At 39.3% G+C, this 23,795-nt stretch overlaps 1 protein-coding gene across 2 annotated transcripts in view; it reads left to right on the top strand.

Annotated features, from left to right (window-relative positions):
- CFAP54 (cilia and flagella associated protein 54) overlaps nt 1-23,795 on the top strand; it is a 277,803-nt gene that overhangs the window by 175,688 nt on the left and 78,320 nt on the right. For both annotated transcript variants that reach the window (XM_057741715.1, XM_057741714.1), the window contains 7 exons: nt 2,311-2,390; nt 3,959-4,128; nt 14,553-14,658; nt 16,727-16,874; nt 17,701-17,858; nt 18,030-18,209; nt 18,313-18,439. In XM_057741715.1, the coding sequence (XP_057597698.1) occupies nt 2,311-2,390; nt 3,959-4,128; nt 14,553-14,658; nt 16,727-16,874; nt 17,701-17,858; nt 18,030-18,209; nt 18,313-18,439 (969 nt within the window). The remainder of the gene's footprint in view (nt 1-2,310; nt 2,391-3,958; nt 4,129-14,552; nt 14,659-16,726; nt 16,875-17,700; nt 17,859-18,029; nt 18,210-18,312; nt 18,440-23,795) is intronic.

Raw genomic sequence — 23,795 nt, 5'->3', positions numbered from 1 at the left:
CTATAATTCGAATGTTGGTACGTTTAAGGTTATCACTGAGGTCTCTGAGACTGCCTTCTATTCTTTTTATTCTTTTTTCTTTTTCCTGCTCTGTGGCAGTTATTTCCCCCATTCTGTCTTCCAACTCGCTTATTCGTTCTTCTGCCTCAGTCATTCTGCTGGTTATAGCATCTAGAGTATTTTTAATTTCAGTTATTTTGTTATCCATTGCTGTTTGTTTTTCTGAGTTCTTATGAACTGTTTCTTGTACTTTCTCTATTTTGTTATCGAGATTTTGTATCATTTTTACTATCATTACTCTGAATTCTTTTTCAGGCATTTTTCCTATTTCCTCCTCATTTATTTAGTCTTGTGGGTTTTTTTCCTGCTCCTTTGCCTGCATGGTGTTTCTTTGTTTCCTCATGGTTGTCCAAACTTTTGGGGTTGCTTGTCCTGGCGATAGAGGTGTTTATAGAAGACTGTCCAAGCCTCAGACTAATGTCCAAGTGTTGGATTAAACAAATATTAAGTCTAGGAAACACATACATGTATAAGACACACAATTACTGAATCCGTTAGGACATAAGGCTCTAGAAAGACCTGACAGAACCCCAGTGTGCTATCAGATATTCAAAGAGAAACCCAACAGAAATTGACAACTGAAACAGAAGAAATCAGAGACAAAAGCAAAAGCAAACAAACAAACAAATAACACCTTACACATACAAACATTAATCCAGGGAGATTTTGTAAGCTAGGATCAAATATAGAAAAGAGCCAGAGTACCACCAGAGAGAATGGAGATTCTCAGAATGTAATTAGACAGCTGTACTAAGAACTAAGGTAAAGACAAAAGCCTAATATTAAATACCAAGGCAGTGTGTCATCTGGAGAATAGAGCAAGGAGTCTGAGCAGACCGATAGTGTTGCTTATAAGTATGTTACGATAAAATAAACTTAAAATGGCTGGAAGAAAGGGGAACAGAAGAGCGTAATGTGGTTGGAAATATGCAAATAAAAAGAAAGGAATAGAAATGTATAAAAGATAGGGATGAAAGGAAAGTATGAGAGATATATTGTCCATACTACCAAAAACTTAGCTAGATATAGAAGTATATAAAAAGGCAAAAAAAAAAAAAAAGAATAAAAAATATCATTAAAAAATTATGTTATAAAACTTGTAGATCCCTTAGGGCTAAGATCGTATTTAATAAAGAAAAAAAAAAGGAGAGAGAAAAAGAAAAAAAAAAAATCCAGAACTGATCCCAGAATGGACCAGTTCAATTGGAATTGATACTACTATTTCTGTTTCCTTAGCATCTCAGCTGTAAGTGTCCTTCTCCTTGCCTTGGGTTTTTTTGCATTATTCTGTGACCAGCAGAGGTTCCTTTATTGTTCGTCTGTAAGCTTGGTGTGTGGGGAGGGAGAGGGTACAATAGTGGCTCCTTCTCCTGGGAGTGAGTGAGCAGTGGCGCACTGTTGTTTCAGTCGGGCTTGGAGGTGCCTGTTGCAGAGGGACACCGGTGGCTCAGGCGTAAACAGAAAGTCTTAGAGTTGGGCCTCTCTCGGGGGTTTTTTTGTTGTTGTTGCTGTTGTTGTTTTTTTTTTTTTCTCTCTCTCGGCAGCCTCCCTGCTGCTGGTGTTGCAAGGGGTTTTAATCTAGCCCCGCCCTAGTGCCTGAGGGTGCTTGTTATCCCTGAGCAACTTAGGTGGCCCGCAGGGCGTCTCTCCACTGCCTGTTGTAGAGGTGCCGAAAGAGAGAGAGAGGCTACGCGCGCAGCTCCTCCCCCCTGCCTGTGAGCCTGCAGCCTCCAGCCGCCATCATGGCCGGGCAGCTCTCAGGGACCGGCACTCCTCTCCGCGGACCTCCTCCCTCCTGTCCTCTCGGTTGGTCACCCTACCGGCAACAATGTTTCTCACCAGTTCCCACGCTCCCGCTCCCGGACCCTCCGTTCAGCCGCGGATTGACGTCTCGGTCCGGGAACGCTGAGCTGCGCTGCGGACCCTCCGTATGTTTCTCACTCCCTCCCGTCTGCCACAGCTCCGCTGCTTCACCCTCTTTGAGCCCTCGTAGATGCCTCCCTACCGGTTATGTCGGGCTCCTTGTGGTCCTTTCTGGTGTCCGAGGCCGTTTGCTGGTGTTCAGCTGGTTCTCTGTGGGAATTACTGCGTCATTCCGTGCATTCCCAATGCATCGGAAAGAGGGTCTTGGGCAGTGGCTCCGAGCATCCCCGATGCCTCTTACACGCAATGATGAATTTTATAGATTAGAATTAATATTTAAGCTACCCACAGATATCCTTACTTCTTCCAAAATGTTGTGTCTTATAGAGGCGTGTTTAAAGGATGAGGGAGGCTCACTTTGTCAGCTTACAAAAATGAAAGAGGACTTCGTTCTTAGCATGCTAAAGGTAAGTTTAAAAAAATTTTCAAATCATAGTGAGTCAGTTACCAGAATGTCCACTCTTAGGCACTGGACAAGCCAGCTTTCAGAGTTGTGCTTACTAAGGTAGGTTTTCCTGCCTACGTGTGGGTCAGGGCCAGAGATGGCGTCTACTCCCCATGAGAAAAGGGGATGCTGAGACATGTCAGACTGACCTTTTAACTCGATTAAGTTGCTGTGGAAAACAAGATTATTACTTGATGGGATCTGAGCATTCCATGCCCTGTCTGGTGTTTCCTAATAACAGTGACAACAACAGCAAAAACAACAGTACTATTTATTCAGTGCTTACTGTACAATAGGCACTTTGCATGATTATTTATTCTCACAACTCTGTGATGTGTTTATTAATTGTGATTGAACTGTATTGTGCTGAACCATGAGTAAATTGAGGCTTAGAGAGTGAGAAATTCACTAATGCCATACAACTATTAAACTACAGCTCACATTCTTAACCATTATACAAAATTACCCTAGTCCTAATATAGTATTTACTGCTCTATACAAACGAGTTTTTAGAGACCTTTTCCTTAAAAGATTGGTTGTTCCCTTTCTCTTTAGACAACCATGTCAGGTTGCTATTTAGTGTTGACTGTCTGCTGTAAAATCGCATTATCTTTACATTACCAGTTAGGGTACCATAGTTGAATTTGAAATACAGTTGATCCTCATTAGTCACGGATTCAGTATTTGCTTATCTGCTGAAATTTAATTGTAACCCCCAAATCCACGCTCTTGGCTCTTTGGTGGTCATTTGGGGACACACACAAAGCATAGAAAAATTTGGGTTGCCTGATGTGCACGTTCCCAGCTGAGTCGAACAAGGCAATGCTGACTTTTTCTTTCCATGCTCATACTATAAACAACTGTCCTTTTCATGGTGTACTTATTGCCAAGCTTTTTGCATTTTTGTGAGCTCTTTTCGTTGGTCATTTGACTATTGGAAATGGCCCCTGAGCGTAGTGCTGAGGTGCTGTCTGGTCATCCTGAGTGCACAAAGGCTGTGATATGCCTTTTGGAAAAAATATGTGTATTGGACAAGCTTCAGTCAGGCATGAGTTGTAGAGTTATTGGCTGTGAATTCAAGGTTAATGAACTGCACTATATATTCAATAATGTGTCTTTAAACATAAACACACATTAAACAAGGTTACATATTGACCAGCTGGCAAAAAATGGTGTGAGCAGAGGCTTGGAGGAACCCATCCCTGTATTTCCCCTAGGAGAAATGCTTCAGTATTTGCTGACTCAATGTTTGCAGCCACTTTCTAGAATACAACTACTATGAATAAGCAAGTACAGGCATCAGCTGTGCCTGAAATAAAGGGTCGCTGTCCTACACGCTTATTCTTGCCATTACTTCCCTTTTCATTCTCTCTTGTCTTTTTCCTGTTCACTGAGCTCTCTCCTCAGATGATGTTGTCCAGATTCCCTTTTTGGTCTTCCATGCATTGTTACTGTTCAGTACACGAAAAATATTTGATGAATAAGAATGAGTTTCTGAATTTGGGTGATGGTGTGGTGTTCTTTCTTTAGTCAATTTTACTGACAGAAGCTGAAGACAGGCTCAACCTCCTTGTGTCAGAGGTGGAGCATGCAGGCCATGAGAACCTCTCTCAGTGTGCGGCGGGCGAGCTGGAGATTGTGGTGGAGGCCAGGCTGCAGCTGGCTGCGATCGCCCTGCAGAGACACCGGGCAGCATACAGGCAAGTCTCTGCATGCAGTTTCTTCCTCATTCTAATTTGTTAAATATACCTGAATGTTATGTAAGTTTTATAAAGTCCTAGGTTAATAGAGCAGACTTGCTTTTTACTATTCAGGGGAGTTTTCACACATTACTATATTTAAAACTATAGTTCTCAACAAACGAATTAGTTTATTAAAGCACATAGCTAGGATGTTTTATGTCAAACATAAACAAATTCACAGAGCTCTCCTTTTTTATTAATAATTTATTTTAAAAGACAGGGCGTAAATTCCTTATAGTTTCTTTTTTTTAAAACAAATAACACCTATGGAGTGTTTTTTCTCCTAAAGAACCAATAAAAATGTTAAAAACAAGCTCTATTTTGAAAAAGTAACATCTCCTGAGCTGTGCTGTGCTCAACCACATAATAAACTATTGTAGGTGGCTCATTTTTAAAATGTGATGCAATTGCTAATGCTGGATCTTTCTTTTCATTTTTTCATTGATTCATTCATATGTAGTGATCGGTAGCTACTAACTGCCTCATTGTTGGGCTCTGATCTAGACACCGAGGAAACAAAGATGAATAGAATATAGTTTCTGTGTTCGTAAGCTCATAGACATATAAACACTTGAATAGTTAAAACTATTTCTCAGTGATTTTTTTAATATTAAATAACATAGAAATATACTTTCAAGAACTTCCCATATCATTATGATAAATACCTATCTCATGAGAACACTTTCAACAGTGATTCTTTGAATAATGAGCAGACTTCTTATCTTACTGTTCATTAATTCATTCAGAAAGTAATTTGGGGGCAACTACGGTATGCTAGGCACGGTCCTAAGTTCTGTATCCCAATACTGATATATACAATATAGACAAAATATGTAACAATATGGCAAAAACCCTACCCTCATGGAGTTTGTATTCTAGTAGGTAATAAATGGCTGACAATAAACTGTAAACCTAGCAAGTAAGTAAATTATATAGTGTGGCCAAAAATAAGTGTTATGGAGAACATCAGGAGTAGAGGCAGGGAGAGGAGGAGGGGTTATCCTTTGAAAATTGTGTGGGTGTAATAAAGAGAATGATTCCGTTTAGATATTCGTTAACTGACTGCTTTCAAGCCCCACCACTTCCCCTTCTCGTTCTGCCCCACACCTGGGCAAGCAGAGAAGAAAGCCTAGTTGCCCCCTCCTTTGGTGCTGGTGGGCAGTTTAAACCACATAGACCCTGGCCCACATGTGGGAACCCTTACTCCAGTGCCACCCACTATAAAGCCCAGCCAGTCTCCTTTCTCTTTTCTCTCAAGACATTTTCAAACCTGTTTGGGAGGCTGCCCTGCTCTTCCTGGATAGTTTCAGTGTGGGTGTAATCAGCCTTTTCATACACTTGTGATGTGTGTGGCATCAATCTTGACATCTGAACCAAATTTTGGGTGGTCAAGGTAGGCTTTATTGATGAGGCGATATCTGAACAAATAAACTTGGGGGTTGTCCATGCGCATACCTGAAGATGGAGTGTTGCAAGACATGGAACATGCCTGATACACGTTTGACAGACAGCTCGGGGTCTCTTGTGGCTAGAATGGAGCAAGTGAGGGCAGAGTTTTGAGATGTTTAAAGAGGTAGTTGGTGGGGGAGGTAGATTTTGGCCAGGATGAAGACTTTGGCTTTTACTCTGAGGGAAGTAGGGAGTCATTGTATTATTTTGAGCAGAGGATTCACATGATCTGATTTTCACTTCGAAGGGATGACTCTGGTTGTTAGGTTGAGAATTGATTGTAAGAAGGAAAGGGTTTGAAAGCAGGGAGACCAATTGAGAAAGTTGCTATAATAAGAAGGAAGATGTTAATGGTTCTGACCAGGTGGTGGCACTGGAGGTAGTGATAAGTCATTGGATTCTGGGTATATTTCGAAAGTAGAGCCATTGGAATTTGCTGATGCATTGGATATAGAGTAGTGAGAAAAAGCGAGTAGTTACAAAGAAGTTGTCCCCAACCAAAATGGGGAAGATTGCAGGGATGCAGCTTATTTAGGGAAAAGATCTGAAGTTAGATTTTGGATGTGTTTAAATTGAGATGTCCCTTTGAGGTACAATTGAAAATGTCAAATATTCTTAGAGTCTTTGGAATATAGATAGTATTTAAAATCTTTATAATGAATGAGATTCCTTAGGGAATGTGAGTAGATGAACGAAAGAGAAGGACCAAGGACTGAGGGTTGGGTTTGGTAGGAGACTGGGGAGAAAATAAGGGACCAGCAGAGGAGACTGAGAAGAAATGACCAGTAAATATAAGAAAACCAAGAGATTATGAAATCCTGAAAGCCAAGTAAAGAAAGTGTATTAAGGAGAATGGAGTGACCAGCTGTGCCAAAAGCTCCAGATAGATTGAGATGAGAATAGAGAATTGGCTGTTAGGTGATTTAGCGACATGGAGGTCACTGGTGACCTCAGCAGGAGTAATTGCCCTCGACAGGCAATGGGGGAAAGAGCATGTTTAGAGTGTTTTATGAGAAAATAGAAGGAGAGAAATTGGAGGCTGCAAGTAAAGATGATTTCTTTTGAGGAGTTTTACAGTAAAGGGGAGTGGAGGAATAGGGTGACAGCAGTTGGTAGAAGTGGGGTCAAGAGAAGTTTTCTTGAGATGGGAGCAATGATGATGTATTATATGCCAATGAAAGTGACCCAGTAGAGAGGGCACATTTGGTGGGATGATGTAATTGGTACACAGTAGGGTAGTCCAGGCTTCTCTGTTTCTCTAATACAGATTAAATTATCCCCTAGTTTGGGATTCCATAATGATCTCCGGGGACCAGCAAGGAAACTGCTGCCTGCCCTGAGTATAGATGGAAAAAGAGTAACCCAAGAGAAATCAGTTCCTCAGATCAATGCTATTGGCAATTGTGAGGTCCAGACTGGCACTGACAATGAAATGCAGAAACTGTGAGAAATTAACCTTGAAAGTGGCCCTGACATCACAGAGCTGGAGCAGAGGCAAAACCAAAACTGTCTCATAGACATTAACGTAGAAAATGCAGGACTCTCATGGAAAATAACTGCCGGTAGAGATAGCAAAGAGCCAAATATTATAAACCAAATGAAGAAACAGCCACAAAAGGGAGTAAGCAGATACGATAAATGGCAGACTTCACAGCCCAAGAAATAAACTGTCCAGAGATGTGAAGGATGGAAGAGAATGAGACAAGATAAAAAAAGGAATAGATGAATTTAGAAAAAAACTAAATAGAAATTTTAGAAATGAAAAATGTAATCACTAAATGAAAAGAAGAAATGATCAAATCAGATGGAAACAAATTTTTTTTTCTCTCAACTTTCTCATTATACTGAAATTCCATGCATTAAGTTCTATGCACTGGATTCGGAATTTGGAAAGGGAATTAATTTTTTAGATGGCTGTTCTCTTTAAACAGGGGAAGCCCTCCTGTGGCCTTTGCAAAGGGGAAATCAATTCAGCAGAAATCACCCCTTTGCTTTTGCTTCGATTGAAAACATACAATCACTTCACCAGTGTGAGCCCTGACTGAGGGCTATTCCATAATTAACCACATCTAAATTTGATTTTATGCTAGAGACAGTATAGGTTTTGGGGAATTTATAATTTTTGTGGTTTCTAAGCAGTGATGAAAATCCATAGAGTCTGTTTGGAGCAGTGACTCTCAGTGTGGTCTGCAGATCTCTGGGTGCTTCCTGAGACTCTTTCAGGGAGGTCTGTAAGGTCAGAACTATTTTTATAGTTGTTTATAACATAGTAAACTATGTTTATAATAGTGTATAAAATTAAGATGTTGTGTGCCTTTTTCACTGTGCTGTTATTTGCACTGATGCTGAAAAAGCAATAGTGGTAAAACTTCTGGCAGCTCACCATGAATCAGAGCAGTGACACCAAACCGAACTAGCAGTTGTTCTATTCTTCATTGCTGCACACTTGCAATTAAAAAAAAAAGCCAATGAGCAAGAAAGCGGTTTCTTGAGATGGAATCCACTCCTGAAGATGCTGTTAAGAGTGTTGAACTGACAACAAAACATTTAGATTACATAAACTTAGTTGATAAAGCAGCAGGGTGTGAGAATTTTTTAAAGAAGTTCTACTGTGGGTAAAATGCTGTCAAATAGCGTTGCCTGCTACAGAGAAATCTTTTGTGAAAGGAAGAGTCAATCAAATTTCATTGCAGCAAAATTCACTGTCGTCTTACTTCAAGAAATTGCCACAGCCACCCCAATCTTCAGCAACCACCACCCTGATCAGGCAGCAGCCAGCAACATCGAGGCCAGACACTCCACCAGCAAAAAGACTGCAGCTCACTGAAGGCTCAGATGATGGTTAGCACATTTTAGCAATAAAGTATTTGTAAATTAAAAAAAAAAAAAGCCAGATTTACTTAAGAATACCTTTGATGAAGCAGTGGAATCTGTTACATTTATACATGCCTATTCCTGAATGTATTTTTAGTGTTCTATGGGAATATATTAAGTGCGAAATACACCTCCAGCACTTCTGCTGCATATCACAGTCTGATGGTTGTCTTGAGGAAGAGCACACAAGTGGATGAATGGAGAGCTGAACAAGCTTTTTTTTTTTTTTCCCATGAGACAACATTTTTATTTGAAAAGACAAGTGGCAAACCATGATTACTCAGACTTGGGTATTTGACAGGCATTCTGTTGAAAATGAGCAAAACGAACATGCCACTTCTAGGAAAACAACGAGTAGTTTTTGTTGTCCATGATAAAATCTAAACTTTCATTGGAAAATTGGAGTTTTGGAAAATTTGTATTTGCCATCATGAGCTTGACAGTTTTACTAATGCCTTGATGTTTTTTTTGATGAGCATCATTTTTTTGAAATTGTGTAATGAAATGCTTCTATATTAAGGGGATCTGCATAGCTCAGGGAGCTGATGTTTTCCAAATGATCAGTGTGTGACGTTCCAAAATCCTAGTTAACAAGATTGACCAATAGATTTTCATGTAACAAAGCAGGAAAAGTTCATCAGTATATAGTATTAGATTCCACATTGCAACAAACTTTTAAAAAATTTTTTAAATTGCAATTCTTATTATTTCAATTCTCTTTTTTAAATCGATGTGTCCTTCTATCCTAAAGTCCCAAACATGGCCTATAGGGCACTCAATAACCTCGACCTCCAGTCTGTCTTTGCAACAAACTTTTAAGAAACTATCATTTGTCGTATATTGGTATAGTATCAAGGAAGAATATTCACAGTCATTTGAAGAGGCTCTTAAAATACTCCTCCCATGCCAGTAACTATCTGTGTGAGGCCTCGTCTTCTTCATAGGCTTCAACCAGAACCTTATGTCACAACAGACTGAACAGAGAAGCAGATATGAAAGTCTTCAATTTAAGTAGCTTTTCTCTTTTTAAGCCAGACATTAGATTTGCAAAAATGCAAAAACAATGGCATCCTTCTCACTATTTTTTTGTTTTTGAAAATATAGTTATTTTCCATAAAAATACATCATTTATACCAACATGTAATGGGTTTATGATTTTTATTTTTAAATGAATTAATAAATGTTAATGAAGTTAAACATTTCTCAGTTTAATTTCCAATATGGTAAATATTGATAGAGCTCTTTGGGGATTCTCAGTCATTTTTAAGGATGTAAATGGGGGGTGTTGAGATTAAAAAAACTTGAGACCCACTGGCTTTCAGTATTGCCACATTTGTAGTATTTTTAAGAATACGGTGGTAGTTGATTACTGGTTAAAATAGGCTTAGTATAATAATACACCATTTTCCCCATTGAAGTTTGAAGACAGAAGGAACTTCTACTATACTATTTCCTGTAGAAATAAATGATTTGAATATATAATTTATAAATATATATTTAGAAAATGTTTATATATCTAAATATATATTCTACATGTAATTATATGTATTCTATATATACAGAATATATATGTGTATATATATAGAAAATATACAACTATATGATTTCCTGTGAAGGCACGTGGAACTCTTCTCCAAACTGTGTCTCAGAGAGCAATAGCTGCCCTAGAAAATATTTCCTGTCACTTACCTTCATTCTTTCCCCAGCTCTCTGCATGTCTTACACCCTTTTAGTGTGGAGGGTATCAGTGATTTTTTGTTTTTAGGGAGAAAGAAGGAAATGAGAAACTAAACATTACAAAATGGCAAGGAAAGGAGTGCCGTAATAGAACTTTAATTTGAAGACCAGATAGATGCATGCAAATAATGTGCATCGTCCTGATTTTAAATCCATGAGTCTGGCCCTTGGGAAAAAACCTGCAAAAACCTGATGTTGCTGGCTTTTTGCAGCAGAGTTGTCACTTGGGGAAGCCTGCTGTCAGGATGAATGCGTTTTCGTAGGTGAACTTTACCCTCCATGAGCTTCCATTTGGGCGCTGCTGAGAGTGTTGGACAGTCCCTTTTCCAAATGATGGTTAGCTTGACATTTCATGATACTTCTAATAAAATTATGTGTCAAGGAAATTGAAAGGCACGTTCCCTAGGGTGACAGGGAAAGAGAGCTGCATAGGTTTTATGAGAACAAACTGACCATTTTTGTCATGAATGTTAATAAGAAATAAATGGGATCAAAGTTATTCAAACTGTATTTCTGCTTCTTTCAGGGCTGCCTCTCTATTTCAGAACCCTGTTTTTTTTTTTTTTTTTAAGTGTTCCTTTCTCTTCTCCTTTATATTTAATTTATTGTCTTAATGGGATAACATTTGAGCCTTTTAATTTTGTGTCAGAATGAAACGTCCTTCTGTTGGGATTTAGTGTTTGTAGTGGGTAATCCTCCTATACCTTCTGTCTCCCTAGTGCAGAAGAGGAACTAGCAGCTTTCCACTGTGCAACTGATCAGTACCAGCTGGATTAGAGCATATCAGGTGGATTAGGAACAGTAAAACTTTATTCATTAAGTTTTGGGAATAGCAAGATTCCAGACCTCATACCTCATTTCCCTTGAAATCAGAATTTGGGCTTCAGGTCAGAAGAGTGGGGTGGGCACCATTTTCTTCTCCCAGGGTCCTCTAGTCGTCATCCTGTGCTAACCTCTGAAGCTACTCAGTAAACAAGGTGCCTTAGAGACATGTATGTATCCTTCAGGGAGGAAGGGGCGGGGGAGAGGAAATTCCACATCTGTACACACACCCTATCAGCACTATGTTTTTTGTTGTTGTTTTTCTCTTGCTTGCTTGTTTTGTTTTATTTTATTTTTTTAAAAACCAGTAAGTTCAGATAATCACAAACCATACTCTAGAAAATATTCTACAAGTATCTAAACCATTTTAATGACTCAGTAAAATCTTCGGAGTTTGAAATTCAGTAATGGCTGAAAGGTTCTCATGCTGGTTAACAACTCAGAAAAAAATATCAATTTAGTCCCCGTATATTCCCTGTCCAACTTTATACATTAATTATGATAACGGCTAGGATGCGTTGAGTGCCATTTGTTTGCCAAGCACTCCTCTTTGCTAAGAATACCCTGCTCTCAATGAAATGTCAACTCTGTGAGGTCAGGGACTGTATCCATAACCCCTAGATTTGTTCCTGGCCAACAGCAGGTGCTCAATACATATTTCTGAGCAAATGAAAGACTAAATACCTCATTAACATCCTTATAATAATCCCAGGGACTTCCCTGGTGGTCCAGTGGTAAAGAATCCATCTTCCAACACAGGGCATGTGGGTTTGATCCCTGGTCAGGGAACTAAGACCCCACATGCTTGCCGCAGCTAAGCCTGCGTGCCACAACTACTGAGCTCACGCACCCCAACTAGGGAGCCCGTGTGCCTCAAACTACAGAGCCCATGCCCTCTGGAACCCATGTGCCGCAATTACAGAACCCACGCATGCTGGAGCCCGTGGGCCACAACTAGAGAGAAAACCTGCATGCTGCAACTAGAGAGAAGCCCAAGTGCTGCAACTAAGAGCCCGCGCACCGGTGCGCCACAAGGAAAGATCCCGCATGCCTCAGTGAATATCCTGCGTGCCACAACTAAGACCTGACACAGCCAAATAAAATAAAATTAAATAAATTAAATAAATATTAAAAAGAATAATCCTATTTCTTGAAGTCTGAGTAGAATGCAAGGCAAAGACATTAAACTGGACACAGAGGGCCTTTTATATTGTAAAAGGTGTATTACTATGTAGTAATACAAATGTGGCACCGAGTAACACAGTGCCTATATAAACAAAAACCAAACTTGTTAGGACTGTGAAAAGATAGAGGCCACATTATAGCATAATGATTAATTAAGGGTGCTGCAGGCTCAGGGGCGAGTAGTCTGGGTTCTGATCCTGCCTCCTCTTGCTAGCTGAGTCATAACTTATCTATAAAATAGGGATGATAATAATATATACTTTGTAGATTTGTGGTGGGGATTAAGTGAATTAATTCACAGTAAGCATTTAACACAGCACCTGAGAGGTGGTGAACACCGTAAATACCAGTTACCATTTTCTTAAAAAAAAAAAAGGTTGAGGGGAACAAGGAGAGAGAAAGTATCTTTTAATACAATGTGTAGATACACACAAAAAAGAAGGCTTTAAAAATGTAACTGAGTTGAGCATATGTGCATATGCTGGGAGCCTACACACAGAGACTCTACCTTCTTACACGTATCCCTGGGACCTGGATGAAGCTGGTTGTCTTCTGGGCTAGAAACCTCACTAACTGACCCAAAGGAGGCGGTGTGCTGACCATAACCCATGGATGCAAGAGGCTTCTGGAATGAGTGCAGGGGAAGTGATGTGATCTGATTTACATCTTGAAGAGAGATCACTATGACCTCTGTGTAGAGACCAGGACTTCAGGGACAGGAGCCATAGCAGGGGGGCTGGCTAGCAAGCCCCCACAGCTGTCTGGAGATGTTGGTGGCTTGGATGAAGGCATTAGCGGTGGGCGAGGTGCAGAGCTGCTGGCTAGTTTTCCGGGTTTTGAAGTTGAAGCTGACAGAACTTGTTGATGAATTGAACGTAGAGTGTGAGGCGAAGAGGAGGTGGTGGTGATACTGGGCCCTGTCTCTGGGATAGCAAATAGGGAAGAGGAGTAGGTTTGGTGGAGAAGGTAGAAGCCAGAGGCTCTGCTTTTAACCCATCCTAGTTTCCTGCCATAACAAAGTGCCCAAGACTGGGTGGCTTAAAACAACAGAATTTTATTGTCTCATAGTTCTGGAGGCTGAAAGTCCAAAATCAAGGTGTTGGAAGGACCCTGCTCTTTCTGACAGCTCTGAGGGGAGCCCTTCCTTGCCTCTCATAGCTTCTGGTATTTGTCAGCGATCTTCGGTGTTCCCAGCGCGCAGATGCGTCACTCCAGTCACGGGCCGCCTTCTCCCTGTGTGTCTTCACATCACCTTCCCTCTGGGCATGTCTGTCTGTGTGTCTTTCCAAATTTCCCCCCTTTTATAGGGACACCAGTTATACTGGATTAGGGTCCACCCTAAATGACCTTATTTTAACTTGTTTACCTCTGTAAAGAGTCTATTTCCAAATAGGGATGCTTGCTGAGCACTAAGGGTTAGGACCTCAGCAGTTCAACCCGTAACACTTCTTAGATGTGACTGTTGTTCACTATTCAAGTGGCGATATCAAGTGGGGAATAGGATAAGTAGATAAATTGTCCATTTGGCTTTCCCTCAGTCTTTCTGTATTATAAATTTGCACTAAAATAAACACCTTCAGGTACACATATTCTGTATTTTGAATTTTGTTTTGGAATAGATTTTCAAATGAAGAAGCCTGTTGACATCTATTATTAAGATATTTTGAAAAAGTGTGACATCAATTATAAATTTACCATTCTACAGGAAAGGAGGATGTGATGGTTTAAATTAAAGAAAAATTTACATATCACACAACGGAAAGTGAGGAGAATTCCTATCTCCTGGCTTCTATTTTCTCCATTAAGTACATTTCCCTCCTGGCACTGCTAGATACTGATTGAGCAGTAATTTTTCTTAAGAGTTTCCAAGTGTATAGCATTAAGCAAAACAGTTTTATAATGTCAAAAAACTGGAGAACCACATCCTGATATATGTAAAATACGTGTGCTCATTTTATTAATGAGATTGTCAGTAAATTTTGTTTTAGATCTTGGAAACATTCATTCATTCATTTATTCTTTCATTCACTCATTTTCATTTAAAAATATTTTGTAGCTTCTATTATGTCCAAGATACTAGATGCTGAGTTTCAGCAGGGGATAAACATAGAGCAATTTACAGGCAATTAGATAATGCTGTAAGTATCACCTGTGGTAAAGGCCAGCATGCTATTAGAGCACGTAGAAGGGGCATCTAACAGTTTGGGGGGTGGGTGGGAGTATGGGGATGCTTTTTTGGAGGAAAAGACTTAGGAAATAACATAAAATGCCATGAGGGTAGTACTAATAACATTTAAAACATATCTCTATTTTAGTGCTGCAATAGTATTTTCCACACTTAAACTTCTCCAGGATTCAAAACTTTTTAAAAAGAAGGTAGTAGAAGATGACACAGAGGATTCCATCTCTCCAGGAGATTATGTATGTATGAATTTAATGTTTATCCTGATAATACTTTTTATGGAATAATTATTGGCATGCTAGGAAACTGTGTAATTATTTGAATGAAACAAAGGGGTAAGGTAGAAAAAAACATTGAATTCAGAGTAAAAAGATCTGTGTTTAAGCCCCATTGATGATATTTATTAGCTGGTATACCTTGAGCAAGTTCCTTAAATTTTTAAAAAATTATGTAATCTCATTTGGGAACTGATGGAATTGGATGTGATAGTGACTGATGTCCCACCAGACGTATCATTCTTGTATTCTAGATCTGATGGCACCAGTAAATAAACTTGTTTCCCAAGACTTGCTCTTCATTTCACTTTTGATTTTATTTCTTCTTTAGCATTACCAGTGTGACACCTGTGCTGTTTCCTAGCTTGAATTTCTCATAGTTAAATTCTTCTGCATTTAAGCTCTCAAGTCTGTTTGACAACTGGTATCACGCATTCTTTGAAATTTCATTGGACTTTGATTAGACCAAGTAATTTAAGAAAAACAGGGTTGTTTAGGATTAAAATATAAAGATTCAGCACATAGAATCCTTGCTCATTTTAAACTAAATAAAATAAAGCTTAAGCTTTACTAATAAAATGGCTACTATCTAATGTCATTATGAAGAAGCAAAGCTAATTGACTCATTTCTTACCATATTAAAAGCAATATAAAGGCTAAAAAGCAATCTGATTCTGGACTTTTACTTAGAGCGGTGCTTGTCAGTTGGGGGTGATTTTGCCTCCCAGGGGCATTTGCAGTGCCTGGAGACGTTTTGGTTATTAAAATTAGAGGAAGTGCTAATGGCATCTACTGAGTAGAGGCCAGGGATGTTGCTAAACATCCTATATAATGCACAGGACATTTCCCCCACAACAATCATCTGGTCAAAATGGTAGTTGTGCTGAGGTCGAGAAACCCTGATTTAAGTTAAGCATGACTTGGCTTTTCAGTAGTGACAGGAATGTAGGCAGAGATTAAGGTGTGTCGATGGGTATTTTTTCTGTATTTCTAATCTAAACACTAGACTCCTCGAGTACTTGGCACACCCACTCTAGTTACCTTCCTTCCTCGGGGTCTCTTCACTTCTTACTCTGGTCCCAGGAACAGCTCACCCTCCTCCTCTGCACCTCACCTGTCACATTCCAGCCCCCCGCCCCGTCAAGTCCAGGTGACAGCTCCTTGATAACAGGTGTCGCTGATTAGTTGGAGACGATGAGCTGTCAGAGATGTGTAGCAGGAAATTCCTAGAACAAATGGGCATTGTTCTAGATGAAGTATCTAAGGTTGATTGCTCCCTGGGAAAGTTCCCTTGTCACCTCCCTTCCAGTAGCTCTGAACATTGGCCACTCCCTTTATAAAATATAATAATGAGGATAGTAAATCATAACATAATACACGTTCGGGACATGAGCAGGACACAGCAATGTATCATAGTAGATTAAGACTGAGGCTCTAAATTCAGAAAGACACAGGCTTGAATCCCAACCTCTGCCAGAATATGCTGGCGTTTAAGCAGATAGTTAGTATTCTTAGGCTTCGCTTCTCCCATCTGAAAAACAGAGGTGATGATAACCCCTCTTGGTCTTATCAGGAGGATTAAGTGAGATAATGTGTATAAAGCGTGTAGCACCATGCCGGGCCCACAATAAGCACTCAATAAATATTAGCTGGTATTATTGATTATTTTTCAGCATTTAAGATGATGGTCACAAAGTTTTTGAAGGTATGGAAACTGCTCATAATATAATTTGCAATGAAAAATTTGGACGGCAAAGCTAGTTTTCAGCAGTGGGTATACAGAGGAAAAGAAATGCTGCAGAGCACTTATGTGAGGATCAGTGTTAATAGAGGAGTGTGGGATTATGGGTGGTTTTGTTTGTTTGTTTTTTGTGTATTTTTTACGTTTATAGAATGTTCAAGAATAATTTCTAAAATGAAAAAATTAATACTGTTAAATGATATCGATGCTTCCCTTAAGTTACACTTAGCATTAGGCTAGAACTTGGACATTTTTAAGTGGAAAAATAACCATCATTTTAATATTGTTTAGGCCACTGAAAGTAGAGATGACAATGAGTTTTTAGATCCTATTTCCCTAAATTCTCGAGAATATTTCAACATTCATCTGTGGTTGAGGTGCCGCTTAGCACTGGTGACTGCGTTTGTTGCCCAGATTCGTGGTATTGGAATCGTGAAAGGTAAAAATATCCTATTTTCTCAATCAAAGTTTTCGTAAAATTTAATTTTATTTAGGTAACAGAGGTTTTATTGGGATGTATTTTATTATAACATTAACATTTTATAACTTCTTAGCTTAATCTGTTTCCAGAATACAAAATTCAAGTTCTTAGCTGAGAATAATAATTTTTAGCAGTCCCTTGTATCACTGAAAATGGCATATAATGTTACTAATGTATGCAGAGCTGGCAAGGAGATTTCAAAGTACTAATGCACAAACCTTCCTGTCATCTGGGAAGGCAGCATAGTGCAGGGGTCCAGGGTGCAAATTCTGGAGCCTTCCCGCTTGAGTTCGAATACTCTGTCTACTGCTTCTTTGCTGTGTAATGTTGGCCAAATCTCTTAATCCCCCTATGCCTCAGTTTCCTCCTCTGTAAAATAGAAATATGGTATCTACTTCATAGGATTATTTCCAGAATTAAATGGGTTAAACTTCTAAAATTCTTAGACTACAGCCTGGTACATGTAAATATTAGTTCTTACAGTGATCAATAGTTATCTATATGTAAACCTATCTATTCACCCATCTCAGCTCATCTCCCCAATTAAATTATTTCATGCAATATCATTATTACTTTTGCAGCATTTGAATACCCTAAAGTACTACCCCCCAAATTGCAACACATTTATTTTCAATGTTTCATGTAGTCTTATTTGTTTTCCAACTTTACATCTTCCTTTTCTTCTATATTATACAATATTCCTGTGATAAACATTGAGGAGATTACGCACATACAATTCTTACTTTCTCAGTGCATTTTAACTAACTGCATTTGTTTATTTTAGAAAATGATATAACAGATTATGTGAGCCTCATCAACGAAGCATGTGTGGAGGCAAAAAGTGCAGGTGACAGGGAGCTACAGGCTGAATTCTTGATGCATGCTGTAATCATTGGCCTACAAGAAAAGCACTTAAAGACAGACATCATAAAAAGTCTTCAGGTAGGGAGGAAACCTCATTCACATTGATATTTACCAAAGGATTCCAATTAGAATAAAAGGAGAGAATTTACATTTCCATTAGGTACTGAATGCATAACAGTTCGTATGGCTGGCTTTTGTTCCAGTGAATTGTGAATGGTACTATCAAACAGAATAATTTTATTTTAATAGGATGTAATACAGTTGCTTGAAGAACGTGAGTTTATTTCTCCTCGATCTCATTTAACCCTGGTGAGAAGCATGCTTTTACTGGATGACTTAACAAAAGCCGAGAAATTCAAGGAAACTCCCTCTTCTAAAACAGAAAAGTTATATTTGTTGACTCAGTCTCACAACATTCTTATTGAACAGGTGAGAGTACTTTTGTGTCCACAAGACTTAGAAACTTACTTTTTTGCCTTTTCTTATAGCATACCACATTAGCTAATTACTCATTATAGTGTTTCTTTTACAGATGATAACTTTTGGAGAAACAATTGAATTTCCTATATCAAACACTGACTATGCAAGTCCATTACTGCCTTTGAAAAATATCTATCTTCCTCATGTCATGTTATTGGCCAAAACAAAAATGAGAATTGGTAAGAACACTTAAACATAGATTACATTCAAGTCACTGATGAAGAAATTTGAGTTATTTTCAGCCAGGCTATCATGTGAGTGCATTTAGCTGAAGCAATATTTATGAATACCCAGGTTCAATTTAGTTAACAAATAGGTTTTGATCACTTACCATGTACCAGCCTCCATGTGAGGTCCTGGGAAGCTGTTGGAGATTAAAACAGATGTGGTCCCTTCTCTTAGCCTGGGAGACAGAAGTAAACAACTAAACAAATCATATATAGGAATGCATATTCTATCATTTATCATATAAATGTATAAAATATTTTAATATTTATTCAATATTTATTCATGGTTATAATACTTATAAAATTTAATACAATGAATATTGTATAAAATAAAATGTGTATTTTTTTAAATTTTATTTATTTATTTATTATTTTTTGGGGGGTACACCAAGTTCAATCATCTGTTTTTATACACATATCCCTGTATTCCCTCCCTTCCTTGACTCCCCCCCCCATCGAGTCCCCCCCACCCTCCCCGCCCCAGTCCTCTAAGGCATCTTCCATCCTCGAGTTGGACTCCCTTTGTTATACAACAACTTCCCACTGACTATCTATTTTACAGTTGGTAGTATATATATGTCTGTGCTACTCTCTCGCTTCGTCTCAGCTTCCCCTTCACCCCCCCGCCCCCTCCCATACCTCGAGTTCTCCAGTCCATTCTCTGTATCTGCGTCCTTGTTCTTGTCACTGAGTTCATCAGTACCATTTTTAGATTCCGTATATGTGAGTTAGCATACAATATTTGATAATAACTAGACAGGAAATCAGCAAGGATATAGAAAGCTTATATATGATGATGAATTATGTATATGTAGGTAATTATAAATTGTAATTAGTGCTATAAATGATGTGGATAAGATCTGCTGATAAAGAATAACCTGTTTAAGTAGAATAATTGGGGAAGGCCTCTCTGGGGAGGTGGTATTTAACCCCAGACTGTAAATGTTATGCATATGCTTAATGGAGCCCTGCACAGTGGAGGCAGAGGGAGCAGTGAGTTGTAGGCTCTGAGATCAGGACAAGCTTGACATGTCCCAGAACTGCAAGGAGACCAGTACAGCCAGAGCAGAGTGGGCTAGAGGCAGTCTAAGGGGAGGGGGTGAGCAGGGGACAGTTTATGTTTCAAAAGATTACCCTGGTTGCTGGGTGAACAAGAGATTGGAGAGTAGACTGGAGCCAGCCAAGAGGGGACCTGATTGCAGCAGGTAGACCAGTAAGCCAGAGGTTTACAGTTCCTTGGAAACCAAGGAGGAGCCAGCCAGTGTTGCTGCCCTTCTCCGGAGCTCACAGATATTGTTTCAAGCTGATTGTTGGTCCAAAGCTGCCTGCCTCTAGCTCCAAGATTGTAGTGTTTACCTCAGAAGGCAGAAAATCTTATAACAGCTCTCTCTGCTCTAACCTATATTAATCATGCCTTTAAAAAAAAATGTATTTCTGATGCTCTGACATGAGGAGTTTTGCTGACCAGGGAAGGACTTCCCCTCCCAGGGTTAGCCATTTCCTAGAGATTAGCAAACCACTCTCCTGTGAGAGTGCCTTTCATATGCAAACAGCCATTCCAGAGCCCACACCCTGAACTTTTATTAAGCTCTTTTATTATCCTTTGCTGGGTTCTTACCCTTGGGGCCACTATTTCCCTGCCCTAATAACCCCAGGGACAGATAATAGACTACTAGCAGAGCCCGCTGAAATTGTACAAGCTAGCCAATCCTAAACCTTAGTCTGCTTACCCTACCCATCCACTCCTTCCCACAATAAAATACAGTAAAGGCTCTTGCCCACATTTTCTCCTTTCTCCTCCTACCTCCTGACTGACACTGGTGCTTCCCTGTGTGGCCCTGCGTGGCATGGTGTGTGCCCCCTCCTCTTGAGAACTGTGAGCAAAAAAACTATCTTTTCAGTGGCAATCATCTCCTGACCTGTTGATCTCATCATACCTGAATAACAACAAAACCTACATTTTGAAACATCACCCTTCACCTCATGGGACCCATTTGCCTCCCCTACCAGCAGCTGCTCAGCTCAGGAGAGGCAGGTGATTGGACCAGAGTGGGGAAGGAAGGGCAACAGAGGTGTGCTCAAGCCATCACCTGCCCAGCATCTTTTCCCTTATTTCCCTTCTGCTCCTCCCCCTCATGACTGTCGTTTATCCTTATTATCATATCATCATCATCAGATATGAACTTTATCATAGGTAAATCAGTTCACCCCTATATTGTTGAGTTTCCTCCTTTATGATATTAGGTTAGCATAGCTGACCTCTAGAATTCTTGCCAGCTTGCTGACCCCATGAGAGTTTATTTTTCTACATCTTTGGTCCACAATTTGTTATATTATCAGTATATTTGATTTCTGCAAGAACTTAAAGTGCAGACTGTGTTAAATCGTACAGATTGTGTTAAATGTATTCTCAGCTTTCCTGCCTTACTAATCTTGAAGATGTGTCACCACTCAGTGGCAATGCTGCGTCTGTTTTTTAGACTCACTTGAAGCAGAACAGCTTGCTTTCTGTTATATTATATTAAATACCAACTTAAAGAACAAAAACCAAAAGCAGCTTTTCTGTCAAAACAACATCAGTTTCACAACTTCTTTTTCACAGAGTTGTTGTGTATCACAAAAAGGAGCACTTCAATATTATGAAGCATAAAATCATCTGATTTGATGCTTTCTCGGCAGTTTTCCTTTATAGTGATAGTATAGATTGCATTGCAAGAATAGAGCCACTTAAGCATTTTTTTTCTTTGTGAAAGCCTCTTACAGAAAAAGACATTTTGAGATTATTTTTATAAAACAAACAAACAAAATAAGCATCGTAGTTATTTAAGATTATTTGTCCCGTTAACAACTGAACCTAGAGCTTCCTTGTTAGTTGAAAAAGTAGATGACTGATTGTGTAATAGGAATGAAGAAAGGTTCAAGAATGGTGCTTGGGAGTGGGAATATAACAGGAGTCATCAGCTGTGCCTTCAAAGAGCCTGTTGTCTAGTTAGGGAGAGAGAGAGTAAAAATAATTTCTGTAACAGTTCTTTTTCTAATTTTAACAAAAATCTAGAAGACAATTCAAGTGCTACTATATATATTAGTACTATATTATATAGTCCTATATTACATATAGTCCATATAGATACATATTGTACATGTACATAAGTGCCTCAATGACATGAAGAGATGATATTTTTGTATTAATAAACAGCTATAGTATAATTTGAAACAGTAAGCAAGACAGATAAGAATGGGAGATGTATTGAGATGTGAGGCTGTGCAGGACATAGCATATCCCTCTTGCTGAAAATCTAATTGCAGTTGGTATTTATTGGGGTTTAAGGTCAGGGACTCTGGAGCATATCCTTCTTGCTGAAAATCTAATTGCAGTTGGTAATTATTGGGGTTTGAGCAGGGACTCTGGAGAAAGAATTTTGGTCCAGTTCCCTCGAGGAAATCATTTAACTTCTCTGTGTTTCGGTTTCCTTTCTCATAAAATGTGGGTAAGAAAGGTACCAATCTCACTGAGGTGAAGTGAGTAGAATGTGTAACATGTTTAGAAGGGCACCTGTTTTTTTCTGAGGGCTTTGTAGGTGTCAGCTGTTCTCACCGTTCCATGCCTGGTGGCCTCACTCTCCTAGGAACTCCCAGGAAGCAAGGCTTCAGTTTCTTCATCCCCATTTTCTCAGCAGAGTGCTACCATCCTGCCTTGCCTGGAGGAAGAGCTCTGTAACTTCTCCCTGAATAAGAGGGAGAGAAGTGGAGAAAGATGCTTTTCTACCATCTCCCTCTCTTATAGCACATTCCTGAGCTGAATATTTACAAAAAGTCCTAGGTTTCTTGAAAACTCTTTATAGGGCACGGCATCTTGGATTTAAAATTTTCAGAACTTGAAGGGACCTCAAATATTTTCTAGTTCTGCTGCCTCAAGACTCAAGAGGCATGTAGGGACTTGTTCAAAGCGTCAGATGACATGGTAGCACCAGTGACTGGCTTGCACCCAGCATTTCAGCTAGAACTCAGCAGCTGTGTCATTCTGCAATCCTACACTGCCTTTCTCCTCATACTGCTCTACTGGGCTTGTTAAACTATTCAATTAATGCAGTTTTCCTCCCAGTTGCCTTTTACTCTTTATCTCAACATTGTTCTTCTTTAAACTTACCAGAAGATAAGGGGATCATCAGCTGCCGGCCTTGATGGCCGTGTTTTCTTGGTAGACATCCCTGACCTTTCGCAGGTCTGGCTCAGGGCTCCTGTAACCTGCTACCACAGTGTCCCATGCTTTCGCTGCCACACGGGCAACCACAGAGTATTTTGATTGCCGGTCTGGCTGTTCTCATTCCCTGTTAGACACTAAGTTCCATGGTCTCTCTCTTAGAGGTTACTGCAGTGTTGTGGCTTAGGGTACAGGCCCTGGAGCTGGACTGCCTCGGTTCAGATCACAGCCCTGCTACTTACTAGTCATGTGACTTTGGGCAAGTTACTTAGACTTCACTGTGCTACTGCTTTTTCCTCTGTAACATGAGCATAATAATGGTATCCACTCAGAGCTGGGAGGATTACAGGAGATAGTGCTTACGTACTTGGGATGGTACCTGGCATGTAGGAAGTACTTCATGAAACAGCTCTCATTTCTCACTTTTCTCATTTTTTTATCCAGTTTCCAAGCACTCAGAAAATATTTGTCAAATAAATGTCGTCTGTCTTTGAGGTGATTAGAAATTAAATCTAATGCCTCTTCAACAATACAACAATCCTTCATTATGTTAAATGGTGATGGGACCACACAAGAAGTATAACGTGGCCTTTGTCCATAATGAGTTTGCCAACTAGTTGGGATGACATAATACTCAATGCAAGCAACCACCACGGAGCTGAACAGAAATTACCGTTTAATATATGCGGATTTCGTTGATAACAACATAAAACTTTCTAAAACTTCCAGATGTTTCCCTACTAACAACCTCCTCTTAGGAACACAAAAGTTGTTATTTAGAGCATTATGAAATTTTAGAACTGAGAGAGACTTGAGAGATTATCCTTCATCTTATTTTTATTTATTTAAAAAATTTTTTATTGGAATATATTTGATTTACAATATTGTATTGATTTTAGGTGTACTATCTTTCATTTTAAAAATGAGAAAATGTTGAAATTTATCAAAGACAAAGTTTCAAAGGGCTTTTGTTTATAGTTCATTGATATATTTGGATATTGAGTTTCTTTAAAGCATTTCTTCAATGCTAAAAACTAAAGACTTCCAGAGTTCTTTTTTTTTTGACCAGGCCTTGGGGCTTATGGGGTCTCAGTTCCCGGACCAGGG

This window comes from Hippopotamus amphibius, chromosome 7, assembly GCF_030028045.1.
Source record: "Hippopotamus amphibius kiboko isolate mHipAmp2 chromosome 7, mHipAmp2.hap2, whole genome shotgun sequence".
Classification (NCBI taxonomy): Eukaryota; Metazoa; Chordata; class Mammalia; order Artiodactyla; family Hippopotamidae; genus Hippopotamus; species Hippopotamus amphibius.
This window is presented reverse-complemented; position numbering and strand designations above follow the sequence as displayed.